Source organism: Protopterus annectens, chromosome 8.part0 (genome assembly GCF_019279795.1).
Source record: "Protopterus annectens isolate FY-2018-M chromosome 8.part0, PAN1.0, whole genome shotgun sequence".
NCBI lineage: Eukaryota > Metazoa > Chordata > Ceratodontiformes > Protopteridae > Protopterus > Protopterus annectens.
Genome location: NC_056741.1, coordinates 1,397,544,129 through 1,397,562,456, shown reverse-complemented (window position 1 = coordinate 1,397,562,456; position 18,328 = coordinate 1,397,544,129). Strand labels below are relative to the sequence as shown.

Below are 18,328 nucleotides of genomic sequence, written 5' to 3'. Positions count from 1 at the left end.
GTACCTTAAATGATTAATTAGACTCTTTGGGGGCAGGAGGTTGACTGTCATGCATATGCTGACTGCCAAAAAAGGTCCTCTCATGCTGGTAAGACAGGAGAAACAGCAGCAGGCTGAGCAAAATCCAGCTGTAATAGGTCATAAAATATTTGCTGAGATTATGGAATTTCCTTCTGTTAGCACTGAAAGACCTCTTTCATCCGTGTTATAGTTTCAGAAAAAGCTAGCTCTTTAGTGGGAGAATATGAAGAAAAGCTTTCTTCAGAATCAGATTCCTCTTTTTGTGGCATAGGCTATTGAGAAATAAAATCCCATTATAATTCCTGTCCATCAGACTTGGAATTAGTATCTGAAAAAGAAAGAAATCATTTTCTTTTAAAATTCTGTGGGGATTCAGAATTTAAAGAATGAAAGGCTTGAAATAAGCCCTTAGGAAAATACAGATAATATCCCCTGTCCATGTTATGGGAAGCCAGAGAAGACTGTCTTTTTTTTTCTGGCAGCCCCCTCCAGAAAAGGACTGACCCAAAGATGGGACTCTTTCCCAGGAATCAAGCTCCTTAGGGTGGATTTGCAGTATTGTTCACTCCCTCCTCTGAGACAGACAGGTATCACAGACAGTATGCTTGACTCCTTGAAATTAGTGGTTTCTCAAAGACCATTGCCAGATGGATGGAGGGAAATCACTGAGTGGTATGAGTCACCTAAATGGGCCACAGCAAAGTCACTGCTTGGCAGCTAAGGTAGTACAAAAGCCAGCTTGATTATCAAAGAATCCCATAAAACTTTTTTTCTATTAATGGATGTGGAGGGAAGAACTGAACAGTTCAAAGCTTGTTCCATACTCTAGTCAAAACAAATGGCCCGATAAATGAGTAGCAGACGCCTAAATAGTTAATGAGAAACATGGTTGAGGTAATCCTTTTGATGACAATCCGCAGAGCCTCAAGTCCAAACCCCATCTTTAATTTTTCAATAAAAACATGCAACCTTTAACACAGGAAAAAGTTATTTTAAAACATAATTTCCCTAAACTGGGAAACCTTAGAAAAGTTAACAACTGTGAGGTAAACTCTTTGCTGACAACCACTAAAACACTACTCCTAGCCTAAAAAGATAATTTTCTAAAGAAAATAAATGATGTGTGCATCACAGATTTTTCTGAAGTGAATGTTTTTTTCCCCCCAAGGGGTGTTTATCTTCCCAGCCTTGAGGAAGTGCTAGCCGAGTGTCAATTACTCGAAGTCCACAGGGAAAGTTCAGAAGGTCTGGTGCCCTAACCACTGATTTTATACAGCCTTCCATGAGCTGCTCAGTGGTTATAGCTTTGGGTGGTGACCTGTTGACATACCTGTGGCAAGATCTATCTCATATAGCTAAGGCTTCCGTAACAGTGCTCTAACGATGAACATGTATCCATTATTGTCCCACTGGGACAAAAGAAAATACAGCACGTCTCAATATCTCAGCAGCAACAGGGCTCAGAGAGAAAAGAGAAAAGATAATTGTATTTTTCGGGATCTATCCACATCCAAAATTCTGCCTATGGATCAGATAATATAGACTAAATGAATGCCGAAGAGTATCATGAGCAAAAGCAATTTAAATGTGGAATTCATGAAAACAGCCTCCAGTTTAGAAAGAATTGGACAGCATTCTTATGTCAGGTGAAGAGTAGATTTTTGCTTGGAACATTTAGATTCAGGTTAAAAGAGGAGGATGGAGAGACCTGTTGTTACTGGAGCCAAATTTGGATTAAAGTATTGTTTACAGTGAACAACACGCTGCCTTTCAAACAAGTTTGTGCATAGCTTGTCCCTCAGTTTGCAGAATGTCCCTGTTGGATACTAATATTTTGTGGTCCATTGCTGAAGTTATGGATGTAAACTCACTGATGTTCCTCTTCAGCTAATGGGCTGGCATGCAAACAGTCCATTTTTAGTCCTTCTCACCAGCAATGCATGTGATTAACAATTTAAAGCAAAACACTTTCAGGAATACTGCTTGTCTGGCAGAAGATATTACAGGAAATGTTAAACATACTGCTTCTTAATACTACTTTAAAAGCACTTCTTCCTCTTTGGGGATTTTTTTAATAAAGGAGTCTGTGGTTTCAACATTTTCCAGGAGTTTCCTGTGGTGCCTTTCGTTTCAGTCCAGATCTTTTGTTTTTTTTTGTGCTTTTTGCTGGACTTTACTCCACTTTTTTTATTTTTTTTTTTTGCATACCTTGCATAGCACTCAATACTCATTTCTTAATCCCTGCACTGGTAGACTTCTATTCTTGGTTGCTTTCCATAATATGATATGATAACTAAATGAAGAATACTGAAATGAAATTGTCGGTAAGGCCCAGTGTACTGGGTCCTCACACCTACGGTGCATTTCATCACTATAATTTAAGAGTGTGTGTGTGTGTGTGTGTGTGTGTGTGTGTGTGTGTGTGTGTGTGTGTGTGTGTGTGTGTGTTTGTGTGTGTGTGTGTGTGTGTGTGTCTGTATATGTATATTTGCATGTACGTATAAGAGACTATGACATAAGTTCATAGGTTCCAAGGTGTATACCAGACCAACAGCCACCAGCACCTTTATAAGCCTAGCTGTGTATCTTATGAGTTATTGTACCTTAGAGGTTATTTTAAGGGGTGTATGTTACTTAGGGAATGATTAAATGGCAGCATGTGTCCATCAGTGACATAGTTGAAAGGGCAGGTGTGAATTTCTGATTTTCATCCACTGGTCCAGATTGTGCTTGAACAGAGTTAGGAAAGGGCTCTGCTTCACACGGATGGGAAACCAATTCCAAAAAAATGGCAAGTCTCTGAGATACATACCTGCCCCTTCCAACACATCCTATTTAAATTGCAAGCAAAGCTTAAATCTTTAGATCTAGTAGTTCTGGTGCTGTTCATATTTTGGATATGCAAAAGGTCTACCAAAACAGGATTCAAGGATGCCTTGTATGCCAGGCATAAATCGCCGCTCAGCAGGAAACAGAACATAGAGATAGGTTTTTGAGGCAATTTGCATAGGATATTATGTTTATGCTCTGTATTCTTTTTGTGAGGAACCTCTGTGGACATTTCAATTGTTGCATGTGCCTGGTCAGCTACATACAGAAGGGGACATTATACTCAGTGATGGGTCTGATAAGGGCTGAACAGAGTGGCACAATGACTTCCCTGGATCTAGATGTCATGCTTCTTTTTGTTTGCCATTTTTTTCTCTAGCTAACTAGGAAATGCATTTGTAAAGTTTCCCAAATAGTTTTTATTTGTTATTGATGCATCTAGCATATATGCTGTGATATCTCCTGGATGTGAATCTCTTCTTAGTGGGTACAGCTGCACAGATGCACACCAGCGTGAGAGACTATAGAAGAAGCATCTACTGCAGCAGATGCACATTTCAGTATGTGAACTCCTGTTTTGTCAGATATTAATATTAACCTCTTTAGTTATCCCTAGTTCCTACTTCAGAAGTATCATATGTGTTTTCCAGGAAATTGTTTAAAACAGAGCTCCAGTGTGAAACAACATGATCAACAATAGTAAATAGTAAATACCCCTAAAAGATAAATTGTACGATGTGGAGATCCTGTGTCCATATAGTTCCATAAAAGTCTATTCTCTTTAATAAATGACACACAAGCTAACAAGAAGGTCTTTTCTGCTGCTGATCAGAGTACAATGAAACTGTTGTTTGGCCTACTTTCAAAATGCACTATAAATATGTCATTTCAGCAAATGTTCTGTACAGCCAATGTACCCTGTTTGGTGCTACAGACATTGTGGCAGGATATTAAGAATGTGGAGTCTTAACATCTTTAAAAGTACACACTGGTGGGATGGCAGACTGCTTTGATTATTTCATGCATATCATCTCTAAATACCTCTTTTTCAGGAAGGAAGAGCATCCAGATGACCATCCAGAACACTTCCTCTTGTAGTTTGCCTTTTGATCCCAAAAAACATATTGGGGAAAGCTGAAGATTGAGATGATGCGTCATAGTGAAGACTGAGGTGATGTGTCATTGCAAAGACTGAGGTGATCTGTCATTGTGAAGACTGAGATTTATTTATTATTATTTATTTATTTTACATTTGTTAACTGGGTTAGTCTGGCTGAACTTTTGGCTCATTTTCAGCAGAGACCCAGGGAGAAAAGCTCCTCAGGACTAGAAAACAATTTATTAAATTTTAGTAACATAGTAGTAACAATGAGCTATAGGATCCTACAAGCAGAGACCTGGAGAGAAAAAAAACATACTCAGGCAATTCAATTATACAGAGTATTAACAATTGGCAGACAAGTATGTGAGTTGTTATAAACAAGGTTTTAAACAATTAGCAGAAGAAAACGTAACTAGTTACAATAGTATTTAAGCTGCTTAGAGCAAAATGAGTTAATAGTTAGGCAGATGCTTATTTAAAGTGTGTAGGATCTAGTTGTATAGGAGCTTGGAAACAAGAAAGGAAAGTAAGAATGGCTAGTAGGAGATGTAGGGGAGGTAGAGTATAGGAGACAGACTAGACAGGTAGGTTGTTTTGAGACTGTAAGAATAATGAGCAGTTGGAGACAGAGGAAGGGAAGAGGTAGAAGAGGCAGGGGAATAGTGTTAGAGATACATTAAGAGTGAGGTGGTGAAATAGGTGAAAGGACGGTGGTTTTAGGGTGGTTGGATACAGTGGCAAGACCACTTTGTTTTAGGTATTTTCTTGTGGCTAATTTGAAACTTTTGCTATGCTGGAGGGATTTTATTTCCAAGGGCAGTTGGTTCCAGGATGTAGCTGGGTTATAGTTATAGAGAAGGCAGCCTATTTTGGTTTTGGGTTTGTAGATGTCTAATAATTCTTGATTTGAGCTGTGTAGTGTCCTAGCAGAGGAATATTTGGATATGATAGTGGAGAGGCTGGGGTAGAAGGAGAGTAGATAGAGGATAGAGTGGTTGATTTGTAGTTGGTATAGTTGGAGCAGCTGAGGGAATTCTAGCCAGTCTAGTTGCTGTAGTGCTAAGCAGTGGTGTTACTTGTAAGTTTGGTTAGCTGCAAATGGAAATAAGTGTAGAATTTAGGATTGTGAATATGTGGTAGCTGTACAGGAGTGTTGGGAGTAATAAAGCCTGGGAGAGAGTTATTCGGGCAATGTTAGTTAAGTATTTCTTGCTACGGAAAAGGTGTCCAAGTTTCTGATAAGTTCTTTTTACCGAGTTAGTAATATGAAGATCAAACTTAAGCTGATCATCTATCGTAACACCTAGCAATTTAGTACTTGATTCAGCTGAGATGATAGTGTTGCTGCAGCATAAGATGGTAAATGTACTTTTGAGTGTAGTGATGTTTTTAGGGAGGAAGAGTAGGAGCTTAGTTTTTTTGGATTAAGTATTAGTTTGTTATCACTAAGCCAAGTCTGAATGGTGTGGAAGGATGCCTGGGTAGTTGAGTGGAGGTCAGTTGGGTTGTCAGCAATGGTTATAAGATGATGTGTCATGATCATGTCAACATGTGATGATGTGTCATTGTGAAGACTGAGGTGATTTGTCATTGCGAAGACTTGAGGTGATCTGTTATTGTGAAGATTGAGATGATGTGTCATTGCAAAGACTGAGGTGATCTATCATTGTGAAGATTGAGATGATGTGTCATTGCGAAGAATGAGGTGATCTGTCATTGTGAAAACTGAGATGATGCGCCATTGCGAAGACTGAGGTGATGTGTCATTGTGAAGACTGAGGTGATGTGTCATTTTGAAAACTGAGAGGATGATCATGAAAATTGAGATGATGTATAATTGTGACCTAAGTCTTGCCCAAAAGTGGGATCTATCTGCCTCACTGTTAAAGAGTGTCCTCTTTCACTGATCAAGACAAGATGAAAAAATATTTTTTGCAACCTTACAGATTCCTGAACAACTTAAAACATTCTCTGGCAAAGTGCTTTTTATTAACAGATTCATGGAAAATGGACTGCAATTAGATTTTAGGAAAATATAACTTGATATTAGCACTGGGTCCTGTAGAGGCCTCTTCCGTACCACTGATATTCCATCTAAGATCCTCATAGTCCAGATATTCCCCAATCACAGTGTCTCAGCTAGGACATGTGTATTTGTAATATTGACCATATGTTGCTGCATTCAGGCAGCAGTTTCAATGTTAATCTTATATAATGCCAGGACCAGTAGAGGTGATTCCTTTTTTTTGGTTTAATGACCAGAATTTTGAGCATCAGTTGTAAGAGCCATTGAAGGATCTAACACTTATTCACTAGAGCTGGGGGAGATGTTGTATTTTTTTATTTTATTTGTCTTTCATCTTAGCTGATGCCATGTTACTCCACTAACTTTTACCTTTAGTCCATTTTATAACTTTTTAATGTTTTTTCTAACCTTTTACTCTTCTTTTTCATTAGATATGAATGAAATGTTTTAATCTTTATAACCAGGTATGTTTATGAATTATGACATAATGCTGAAAAGACTTTCTTATGGTCAGTTCACAAACCAAACAAGAATTGTGTGGAAATCTTCAAGGGAAATTGCTTTTCAGCCTGGAATGGGAAGCATTCCCAACAGATGAGAAAAGAAAATCTTAATGAAGACAGAGTAAAAAAAAAATCCATTCAAAATGAGAGCAGCAACAATTAAATATTATATTGCTATATCATCAACTCTGCACTTCTGAAGAACACACAGTCAAACAACTGTTTTTCAGAAAGTGAGAACTGCGGTGGGTGCATGCCAATGTCATATGTAGGGATCATTGTATCACTAATGTCAGCATGCATGATGGTATGAAAACCAGAACTGGCCTTCACACAGAAAAAGAAAGTTATGCAAATAAAGGCTGAATGACAGAGCTTTGCTAGTTTGCAAACCCAAATGCTATAATCTATTGCTCTAAAGGCCTTTGTCAAAATAAGATCTTGATATATAAAATGAGTTTTGGAAGTTATTGATATTTGGGATGGAGAAAATATTCCTTTTGTTCTCTTCAAAATTATGAAGGGGTGAGAGGAGAACCCTGGGCTTTACTGCAGAGGAGGGATAGTCTCTACAGGCCCATTTTTTTTTCTGGAAAAAGCTTTGGCTTGTCTTAAAAGCCTTGTCAAGATGGCTTATTCTATGGATACAGGCTTCCTGGAGAGGCAGTAAAAGTTCTATGATGTGGCCTACAAAGGTCACGTCTTAATCCCATTGGTCTTTTGTAATGGATCTCTGAGGTGAATCAGAGTCAGAGAATCCACATTCAGGCAACCTTAGATGACAGTCTGTACTGCAACTGCTGGGCAAGTGGGGTAATTTTAGCTGGAAATATGTGAAAACTGCATGATATGTGGGACTTTTATTCACTTTGCTAGGAGAATCCTTTTTCCTTTTAGGTAATTGACTGAGCCTTCAAGAAGAAGAAGAAGATTGCGAATGGTGCAAACATGGATAATCAAATTTACCAAAAATAGGGGTAAGGGCGTGGATTGTCTTCAAAAATTTCACCTATCACATCCCATACTGTTAGGTCAAATAATGTTTCCTTCTTAAATGGAACATGCAGAAAGGATTGCTTGAGTTACTCTATAAAGGAGGATAGCCTTGACCAAAACATCTTCACAGGAGCATGTCTTAGCTTGCTGTCCTAGCTCTAGCATCAGTGCAGTTAGTGTTACAGTAGGTCACATGACAATTCCCTGTGGTCACCACAGACACTTCATAAGATGGCGTCTTCATAAGAATCTTGACACTTCATCTTTAGCTCAGGCTCTGGTAGGCAGGCAAGCTCTTTCAGCACATGACTCTCCAGGGAGTACTAGAATCATGCCAGGTAAGACAAGCAGCTGAGGCACTCTAATTACCAGTGTGTTGCAAGAGAATACTCAGTTGCCTACCCTCTTAAAAGCTATGTATATATGGTCTCTGGGTTAAGGAGACAATGTTCTGTGTTCCTTGGGAACCATACCGGACTTAAGAGGTAAAGTAGATGTCGACTTGATGATGTCTGGTCAGGATCTATCTCCATTTGACTGAAAGCTGATGAATTGTATTTGTTTTCTTGGAAGCACCAAAAGCAGAATCTGGTCAATGCCCGACTAGATACATGGCAATTTTGACAAGGTGCATCATAAGGTAGATGATTTGAAGCTCTTCCCACTTCTTCCTCAGAAACTCATTAAGCTGTTTCTAGAAGGAAGAAATATGGACAGAGGCTATTTCCTATACACTGTCATGCGCCAAAAGGTTTCAATAAATTAGCGGCCATTTGATGGGAAGGTATAGGAGGTGGAGGACTCATTATCTTCCTCTATATCGTATATGACAGACTCGGGATATTCAGGCTTATCAAATATGCCAAGGAGGAAGGAGCCTCCTGCCTCAACAGATGCAGTAGGGATGTGTGTGGGCAAGGATGTCATAAATAGTGTCAGAAATACAATGAGAGGGTGATGGATGTTGAATAATAGGGAACCAGTATTTTAGGGCAAACCTACCATTGGCAAACAACTGATAGCCCTGTATAGGACCCAGGGCTGGCATCAGCCCATATTACCTAAGGGTGCATTCTTTGGCCATATGGCATGCAGTTGTTTGAACTCTAGGGCCTGGACTGAAGGTGATAGCATGAGAAGACTGATGGACCTGCTCAGTCTGGATTGTTGAACCCTGTTGGACATGGGAAAAAAACCCTGTGGTCATTCTGACTGCAAGCATCAAGTTATGACCAGAAAACTCAGTGCTCACTCCAGGGGGTCATGAATATGCTCTGACCAATTATCTGTGGGAACGGTTGTTCCTATACCCTGTAACAGAACCCAGGGTTTTCCTTCCTGGGCCTGCTATTATCTGTCAAAGTAGAACATTTATGTGAACTCAAGTCCTCCCTCTTCAAGGGAAATGCCTATGACAAATTGCAACCAGAAAGCCATTTTAAAATGGAATTACCTCCATGAATGGGTGACTGAAGCCTGCATTGCATTTTATACTTCTGATGGTGATCAGGTTAACACCTGGATGTGTAAGTAAGACCCTGCTCTGGCCATTATTACCTGCTACAACTGAGAGTAGTCAGAAGGGCAAGGAATTCCTCCTTCCTGTATCTGTGGATGGCCTGGTTGGATCACTGGTAGTCATAGTAGTTCTTCACATTGTGCTCCTCTCCCAAGCAGTAGAACCAATGGCAGTGTGGGTCTTGGCATATTATTTGCTAGTCACTGATTTCTGTGAAGGCTTTACTTGTTTTGCCATTGAATGTGAGAACTTTTCCATGATATAAGTCAGAATTAAGATTCAAAGTATACATGTGACAGAAAAGAAATGTCTGGTTAGAGGAGTAGGTGCACTCAGTATGGTGAATCACATCATGGGCACACACACACACACACACAGACACACACACACACACACACACACACACACACACACACACACACACACACACACACACACACACACACACACTCCAAGTGCTGATTCTTTTTTGCATGGTGTTTTATCCTTGTTGCTTATACTTAATTATACTTACCTGGCCCACCATGAGAATTTTACTATTGAATATTTGTTGGTGCGAGCAGACTGCAACATGGTCACTATCCAGACAGCATACATGTTTTCTTATTATGACCTAACCCCACTCCCTGTTAGTCAATGTACATGACCACATAACAAGGGCCAGTTAGGTCCCCATATATGCATGCTTCCACTGAAATGAGAGTTCAGCCATAAGCACATTGGTGACCTATATACTGCATTTATACTCCAGTGAGAAACAGCACTGTAGGGGTCATCAAGGGTGGATGAAATGGCAACAACCTATCAATCCCATTCCCACCTTCCTCCTCACAATGGCTTCTCCAGAGCTAGGGTTGCTAACTGATCCCAGGTCATCTGAGTTGTAGGGCGGCCGTTATCTCACAACACTGCATAACCAGATCTCCTAAACACAGGAGCTTTAGAGAAAAAAATGCTATACAGATAAAGAAAATAATATGAATGCAGTCAAAGACATAGTATGGAGGTCCAGGATGCCAGACTGTAAGTTAAAATAAAAAAAAAAAATGAAATAAAAGGTAATCACATACTCGTCAAAAGACTGATGAGCAGTAGTCCCAAACAATAAAAACTCACAATTCTGTGAGTTTTATTGCAAGCCACACACTAAGATGACTTGCCATAAACCTGACAGAGACATTGGTGATAGTACTATCTTCTGGACTGAGACCAAAGCAGCAAATTTTTTCATTTCCATCCAAAAGATAGTATCCATGGCAACACCAACAAGTAGACAGGCCATCGTGCTGCATAAGAAATAAGCTGATGCATATCTGCAGTCCATGACCTTACACATAACCAGCAGTTCTTGGAAGACCACAGAACTGACTGCATTTCTTTTCATAGCAGCACCTCTGGTAAAGCAATGTGTTGTTAAACACATGCAGTTAACATAAAAGATATAATGCTGAAATGGTGAGCTGTCACACAATGTTTACCTTTTAGAGGGTATAAATGGGCTGCAAGTTCACTACCTAAGGTAAGCAAGTAATAGATTCAAATTCTATTTAAAATAGAAATTACAGCTAATTAATTTATTGGTTGTATGAGTCTAAATAAGCTTTTTTAAAGTTGTATTTTAATCCTTCCCATCGGACAAGTTGCCTTCAATAGTCAGATCACAAAGAAAGAAAGTTGATGGGAAAGTGGGCTGAAAATTAAAATTATATGAAAAGTGTTAACGGTAGACAGCAGCTTTCTCAAGAAATGTGTAAGGGCATACAAAAGCAGCTCAAGAAGAGATGTGAGGGAACCATGTTTCTATGATCAGGAAATTGAAACCTGGTGTACTTTTATTCTGATATTCTAATTATTGGGGTATCAGAATCTCTTGCTGAGCATCACTCTCAGTGTCACTTGAAGTTCAAGTCTTCTGTAGGAGACCTGATGGAAATACTCATGTAAAAAGTAGCAGACAGGCAAAACCATGTTCAGCCAGTATGTTTTGTCTTCTCATCCTTCTAATTCGCATGGTTACCTTTAAGTTTTACTATCAGACGTGTATGTACGCACAGACAGACTGATACATGCGCACACATGCACACACACACACACACACACACAATATCTAATGCTATGTCAGTATATACTCACTTTAGATCTGACGCATAAATCTTTGGTTTATAAGGGGCAGAAACTGATTCCTTCTGTAAAGAAAAAAGAAAGGAAAATGAAAAAAATTTTACAGTGGACCATTATATATTAAACTGCTTTAAGGTGAAATGGTTTATAGATACTGAGAATACATTTCCTGTCCTATTTTTTTCAGAAATTTGAGTTATAGTGCTAAATTGTGTACACTAACCTGGGGTACATACTATTTCTACATATGGAAGGTATTTCCTGTATTATTTTCCTAGTCTTAGCAGGATACGTTGTAAAACTTCGGCTCATCTTTATGTATTGTCCTGTAACAGAATGTCTCAAGCCTCACAACTTTCCATTTGCTCCCTCCTGTCTTCTATGTATTTCCTCTCGGCCAGTGTTTCCTATGTTTTTTATGATCAACTGAAAATTAAAACGTTAATAATCTGCATGTTTTAGTAGTACATGTCCTTCCAGCCAGCAAGGAAATTAATATAAATAAAAAGTCAAAAAGGCCACAAATTTTATAAGTGGGACTGGGTTGAAGCAAATATGAAATAGTTAAAGTAATTGGAGGTACCCGGGCAGTTGAACCAGACCAATCATCTGATCAGTATATATCAATCTTTCTCTGTCTCTCTCTCTCTCTCTCTCTATATATATATATATATATATATATATATATATATATATATATATATATCTGTCTGTCTCTCTCTCTCTCTATATATATATATATATATATATATATATATATATATATATATATATATATATATATATACACACACACACACGCACACACACATACATGTGCTCTCTTGGGACACTTCCATCCTCATTGTTAATCCCAACATCTATTCTCCACTTTCATCCAGTGACTATCTGATACTAGTTACAAGCTTGTAGTTTTTCTGTGCCTCAGGGAAACATCTCCCTTTCTTTTCTGCTTGTCTTACAGCATACTCATAAGCTGGTGGGGGCTAAATGTTCATCTTTGCAATTCAATTTTATTTATACCTGTACTACAAAGTAGTGACTGCAGCCTTAGAGATGGCAAATTCTGGCAAAGTGCAGTTGTGTAAGTAAACTTACCATAACAGTAGATGTTTGAAGAGATCACTGTTGCAGTTGTCTAAGTTATATGGGACATCATATCAAAGACTGGATGAGCAGGCCAGCTCCCAAAGCTTTAGGGCACATTCCACACACCATAGACACTGCCCTGTATGAGGGAAGCTAGAGGCCTGCAAAACAGGATCAAAACCTGTTCAAATCCCAAACACTGGCATAAAAATAGCATAATATGTGAAATGAGTGAGGGTACAGCTACTGCATCAGTGATCTATTTGGACATCTACTAGTATGGTAGGTTTACTTACACAACTAAATTATGATCATCATTAAATCATTGCTGCACTGGCCTAAGCTATATGAGATGAATGCCAGAACTTAAGCAGCCCCTGGAGGATAGTCCTTGCAAAGCCTTCTCTGGACCTAGAATACGAGTACAATTTATGGTGCTTGGCAAAAGTGTGCAGAGATTACCAAGTTGCTGCCTCTACTATATTTCTGTTTCTTTCCAACATGCTACAGAAATAGCTAGAGACCTGAAAGAGTAGGCTCTGACTTTGCCTGAAAGGAAAAAAAGCAACAGAAATTGTCTGTTAGTCATCGCTAGTCCATTTTGTTTTTAACTCCTGAACATTTTTGTTCTTTCAATATGATATCTGAGCTGCCTCTCTACATTTAGATTATGCAAAAATTCTTTCTCCCTTAATTGTTCGGCACAGGAAAAAAAACAGTATGATTAATAGCCTGGCTCAGTGTAAACCCCTAAATGATTTTGATTATGAAAAATGAGATAAGGGACACTCACCATAAAAGTTTGCAACTCAGATACTTTTCTTGCAGAAGACAGTGCAATAAGTGCTACTGTTCTCCATATTAAGAATTTCAAGCCAGCCTAATTAGTAGTTAAGTTTTTCAAATAATCAAATAATGAAATAATTCTAAATTATGTTCCCAAGAAAGAGCTACATGCCTTATAGGTGGACAAATATGTAAAACTCCTTTCAAAAACTGTTTCATTTAACATAGGATTGAAGGGGGTGAGAACCAAGGGCAGACAAGTAGAAATGGCCAAGAGCTGAATCTTAAAAGAATAGGATAGGTTAGAGGATAATAACTCACAGAAATACTGAAGAATCATAGGAGTCTGAGCCGTAAAAGGGTTCTGGCTCTTGGATTGGCAGTAACTAGAAAATATTTCACATGTACTCATATATGATTTTCTAGCAACATGTTTTTTTTGGTCCTTTAATACCCACTGCACATCCATAGAAAAAAAGAGCCTAAAGTTACTAAAATTCTATCATCCAAGCAGTCAGTTAAAGCAGATGAAGGCTGGGGCATATCAAATTGCCCCATATTGTGTGAGTAAGTCCATTTTGAGAGGAAGCTTATGGTAATTGCCCCTGGCTAAAGTCAAAAGAAGGGAGAAACATTGTTGCCTGGCCCAAAAGGGATAACCACAATTATCCTTGGGCAGTTCTTCTGTATCTTTAGCAGAACTCTGGATATAAGGAAAAAGGGTAAAATAGTATAAAGGAACATTGCTGTACATGGGAATGAAAAGGTGTCTGCCTTCCAGGCCTGAGAACGAGTCCTGGAGCAGAATTTCTTTAACTGCCTGTTGCTGTTGGAGGCAAACAGATCTTTTTGAGGAGCTTAGGAGTTATGCACAGATAGATCAATTCCTGAAAGAGCCCTGGGTACAACATCCATTTGTGAGAGTCTGTCCCAGTCTTGCTTGGCGTATCTGCAGCAATGTGTTGCACTGCTAGAATGTAGTTACCTAAAGGGATAGATTGTACTGAGATACTAAATCCCAGTCTACCATAGCTATACTGCAAAGGGGTTTGGGGCTGGCTTCCCCTGTTTGTTTAGGTATCACATCACTATGGTGTTGTATGTGATAACAGACAGAGGGCCTGAACTCCAAAGATGGCTCAGAGATTTTAGAACATTTATAAGACACCTCATTTTTTGAAATTTACGTGTTTTGACTTGTTTTGTTTGTTGCAGAGTCTACGTACTTTCACTCTGCTGGATTCACCTCATCAAACAAATTCTGATCCATCTGTGGTTACAGGTTCAGCGGGTGCTGGAAGGGTGAATGGGAGACCTGGGTTAAGAGCTATCTGATTTACCCACCATAGTAGCTGCATGTCACAAACCCCATCACCTGGAATATGACATGAGAGAGGTGATGGTGCTGAGTTTAAACTGTTTTGATAAACTATTGAATCTTCCTCATGTAATGTCTGGCCAACGGATCATGAGAACAGATGACATCTAGAATTCTGAATTATTCCCTGGTAGGCTTCTGAGTTTGTCTGAAAAATATCAAAATTACTGCTTGTAAGATTTCACCTTGCCTTGTGGAAGAAAAGCCTTCATATGAGCTGTATCCAGGAGACATCTAAAAAAAAACCAAAAAAAAAAAAACAAGATCTTGTGGGATGAAATGAGAGAAGATTTCTATTTGTTTACCTGAAACTCCAGTCTGAGAAAAGGATTATTACTCTTATTATGGAATCCTGATAGCATGAGAAATAAAATTGCAAAAATCAAACAGCCATCTAAATATGGAAAAATGTGAATGCCCCATATAACCTGCAATGAGCCATTACAGAAGCCAGGCACATTGTAAACACTCTTGAAGCAGTAGAGAATCAAAAGGCAGCATATAAAACTGAAAATGCAAGCTAGACACATAAAAACACAAAAACATCTGAAATTTTTGGTGACCAGAATGTGATGATAAGTATCTTTTCAATCCAAAGTTCATAGAAAACTGAGAGAAGGGATGGGAGGTAATAGAGTCTAAAGAGAGAAAGCATTTTGAATGCTGGAATTTAGATGTGCAGATTTAGAAAATAAACATCCAGGACATGCCTCTCTGTTCCTTTTTTCTTTTCACTAGAAAGATTCTTAAATAAAATCCTTTCCCTTTTTGATCTGGAGGAAAGTACAGTTGTGTAAGTAAACTTACCATAATATAAATTGTTTGAATAAATCACTGCTGCAATAACTTAAGCTCATACCTCTCAACCTCTAAGCAGAAGAAATCCAGACAAAGCCTACAATAATGGGGGGACAAAGGCCTAAAAATATGGACAGATTTTAAATATTGATCTTATAAATTTAGAAAGTTTCCTGAATAACAGGTCTTCTGTTAGCATACATTTCTTGAAGGATATGAAGTTTGAAACTCATATCTATGTAATTTTTTTAGTGACTTTAATCCTTAGTGATTTGCAAGAAAACTAGAAGTTTTATAATGAGCAGGCCTAAAATATGGGGCAAAAATCTGGACATCTTGCGAAAATCTGAACATTTGAGAGGTATGCTTAAGTTGTATGGGTTATAACATAGGTTCTTAGGTCAGCTGTCTTTGTGGGTTATTTTAAGCCTAGTAAATATCCCTTTCAAATGTGAGAATCAAACCCTGTACTTAGTGTTTAGAAGGCAGATAGCTTAACCATTATGCCAACCCTCAACTGCAGAGGTTAGAATCAAACCATGCACCTTTCATTTGTGACATAAAGACATTAATCATTATGTTATCCATTCTTATTATACATCCTTTAAAGGAGAAGACAACAGGCCAGCATTCAAAGCTTTAGGGCACCTTCTACAAGCCTTAACTGATGAAGGGCTTAGGAGGAGACATATAAATTCATTGGTTAGGTAGCCAAATGTTAAGAGATTTCTTGCTACAGAATGGGATGGGAGGGCTTTTGCCCTAACAATAGGAATATGCTCAGAAAAAGATTGTGTGTGTGTGTGTGTGTATATATATATATATATATATATATATATATAGAGAGAGAGAGAGAGAGAGAGAGAGGGAGGGTGCAGCTACTGCCACAGTGATCTATTCAAACATGTACGGTTGTGGTAAGCTCAGCTAAATAGCTGTGCTATGTTTGTCATTCACATATGTCCTCTTGTGGTAAGTTCAGTCACATAGCTGTACTACGTTTACCATTCACAAATGTACTGTTGTGGCAAGTTCAGTTACAAAGTAGTACTACATTCGTCAGTCACACATGTACTGTTGCGGTACGTTGATCCACAGAACTGTACTATGTTCACCATTCATACATGGTACTGTTGTGATAAGTCTAGTTACATAGCTGTACTACGTTCATGATTCACGCATATGCTTTATGTGGTAAGTTCATTCACATATCTGTACTATGTTTGTTATTCACTCATGTACTGTTGTGGAAAGTTCAGTAACATAGCTGTACTACGTTCATCATTCACACATGTACTGTTATGGTAATTTCATTTACATAGCTGTACTACATTTGTCAGTCACAGATGTACTGTTGTGGTAAGCATACCTCTCAACTGTACAGATTTTCGCAGAATGTCCAGATTTTTGCTTCATATTTTTGGTCTGTTTCTCATAATATAGTGGTTTTCTGGCAAGTCACTGGCAAATCATTCAGGATTGAAGTCAGAAAATAATGACACACATTTGAGTTTCAGACTTCATATCCTCAGAAAATTAATTATAATGCATAACCTGTTATTCTATCAACTTTCTAAGTTTGTAAGAGCAATATTTAAAATTGTCCCTATTTTAGGCCTTTGTCCCCCATTATTTGTGCCTTTGTACAGATTTCTTGCTCTGACAGGTTGAGAGGTATGGTGGCAAGTTCAGTCACATAGCTGTACTATATTCGTCATTCACACATGTACTGTTGTGGTAAGTTCAGTCACATAGCTGCACTACATTCTCCATTCACACACGTACTGTTGTGATAAGTACAGTTACATAGCTGTACTATGCTCATCATGCACACATGTACAGTTGTGATAGTCCAGTTACATAGTTGTACTATGTTCATCAGTCACACATGTACTGTTGTGATAAGTCCAGTTACTTAGCTGTACTATGTTCGTCATTCACACTTGTACTGTTGTGGTAAGTCCAGTTACATAGTTGTACTATGCTTATCAGTCACACAGATACTGTTGTGGTAAGTCCAATTACATAGCTGTACTATGTTCGGCATTCACACATGTACTGTTGTGGTAAGTCCACTTACATAGCTGTACTATGATTGTCATTTACACATGTACTGTTGTGGTAAGTCCAGTTACATAGTTGTACTATGTTTGTCATCCACACATGTACTGTTGCGGTAAGTCCACTTACATAGCTGTACTACATTCATCATTAGAACACCGTACAAGTAAATTACTGGCGCTTAGAAAGCCAGGAAGAGGAAGACTGTGAGCTCAGGAGCTGCTAGAGAATGTTCCTAGTAAATCCTGCCTTGGATCTGGAAAATCTGGAAAACAAAAACACAGAAGACGCCAAAGCCCTGGTATAATTTTCCTTAACCTTGCCTGGAAGTGACTTGTTATAGTGGATATAAAAAGAAGGTAATAGCATGAGACAACTACTTAGACATTGTCTGTTTTAACACTGCTTGTCCCTCCCTCTTACCCTCACAGTAAATGAGTAGTTGATCAGAATTGTTAAATGTCTTAGTCCTGCCATGTTTTTTTTTCTCAACCGTACTCTGATAAGTCAAAAATTACCATTCAGACCTGGGGATTCCCAATCCCATAATCTTAGCCTGAAAATGTATGTGAAGCATCCCCCATAAAATTCAGATTTATTGGATGTGGACAATGAAAGGGAGTCAAGGCCAGCATTTTCTATATAGCAGCCAGAGTTTTAGGACATCCTGAATGCTATGCAGGAGGAATAGCTGTAGGACCAATCATTTTCCCTCAAAGAAGGGTATGTCAGTCGATTGCCACCTGGTAGCAGAACTCTTCTGTGGTTTCATTTCTGGAAGATACTTCTGTAAGTGTTATCAAATATATTGGTATATACCAAAGTACTCCTATATCAGCCACTTATAAGGCTGATCATGCTTTCAAATCATTGTAGGAATATCCATTACTAAATGAAACGACCAATTCAGTCGTTTCCTGCATTGCATAACAGAGTAATGCCAGGTCTAAACTTTAGGCAACTAAGCAGACTCAGGTTTTGCATCATGTTGAAAGTTTTGAATGCTTAGACATGAATTATATATTAAGTGCAAATCTAGTCCAATATCCACTTATTGGAAATTTCTACCAAAATGTAACAGTCATTTCAGAGGTCATAT

At 38.5% G+C, this 18,328-nt stretch overlaps 1 protein-coding gene across 6 annotated transcripts in view; it reads right to left on the bottom strand.

Moving 5' to 3' along the window:
- The window catches only part of HOATZ (HOATZ cilia and flagella associated protein), a 437,779-nt gene that overhangs the window by 15,322 nt on the left and 404,129 nt on the right, over positions 1-18,328 (bottom strand). For 4 of the 6 annotated variants that reach the window (XM_044080985.1, XM_044080984.1, XM_044080988.1 and 1 more), the window contains one exon: positions 11,130-11,182. The exons of the other annotated variants lie outside the window; for them this stretch is intronic. In XM_044080985.1, coding sequence (XP_043936920.1) covers positions 11,130-11,182 — 53 coding nt within the window. The remainder of the gene's footprint in view (positions 1-11,129; positions 11,183-18,328) is intronic. 6 annotated transcript variants of the gene reach the window in all.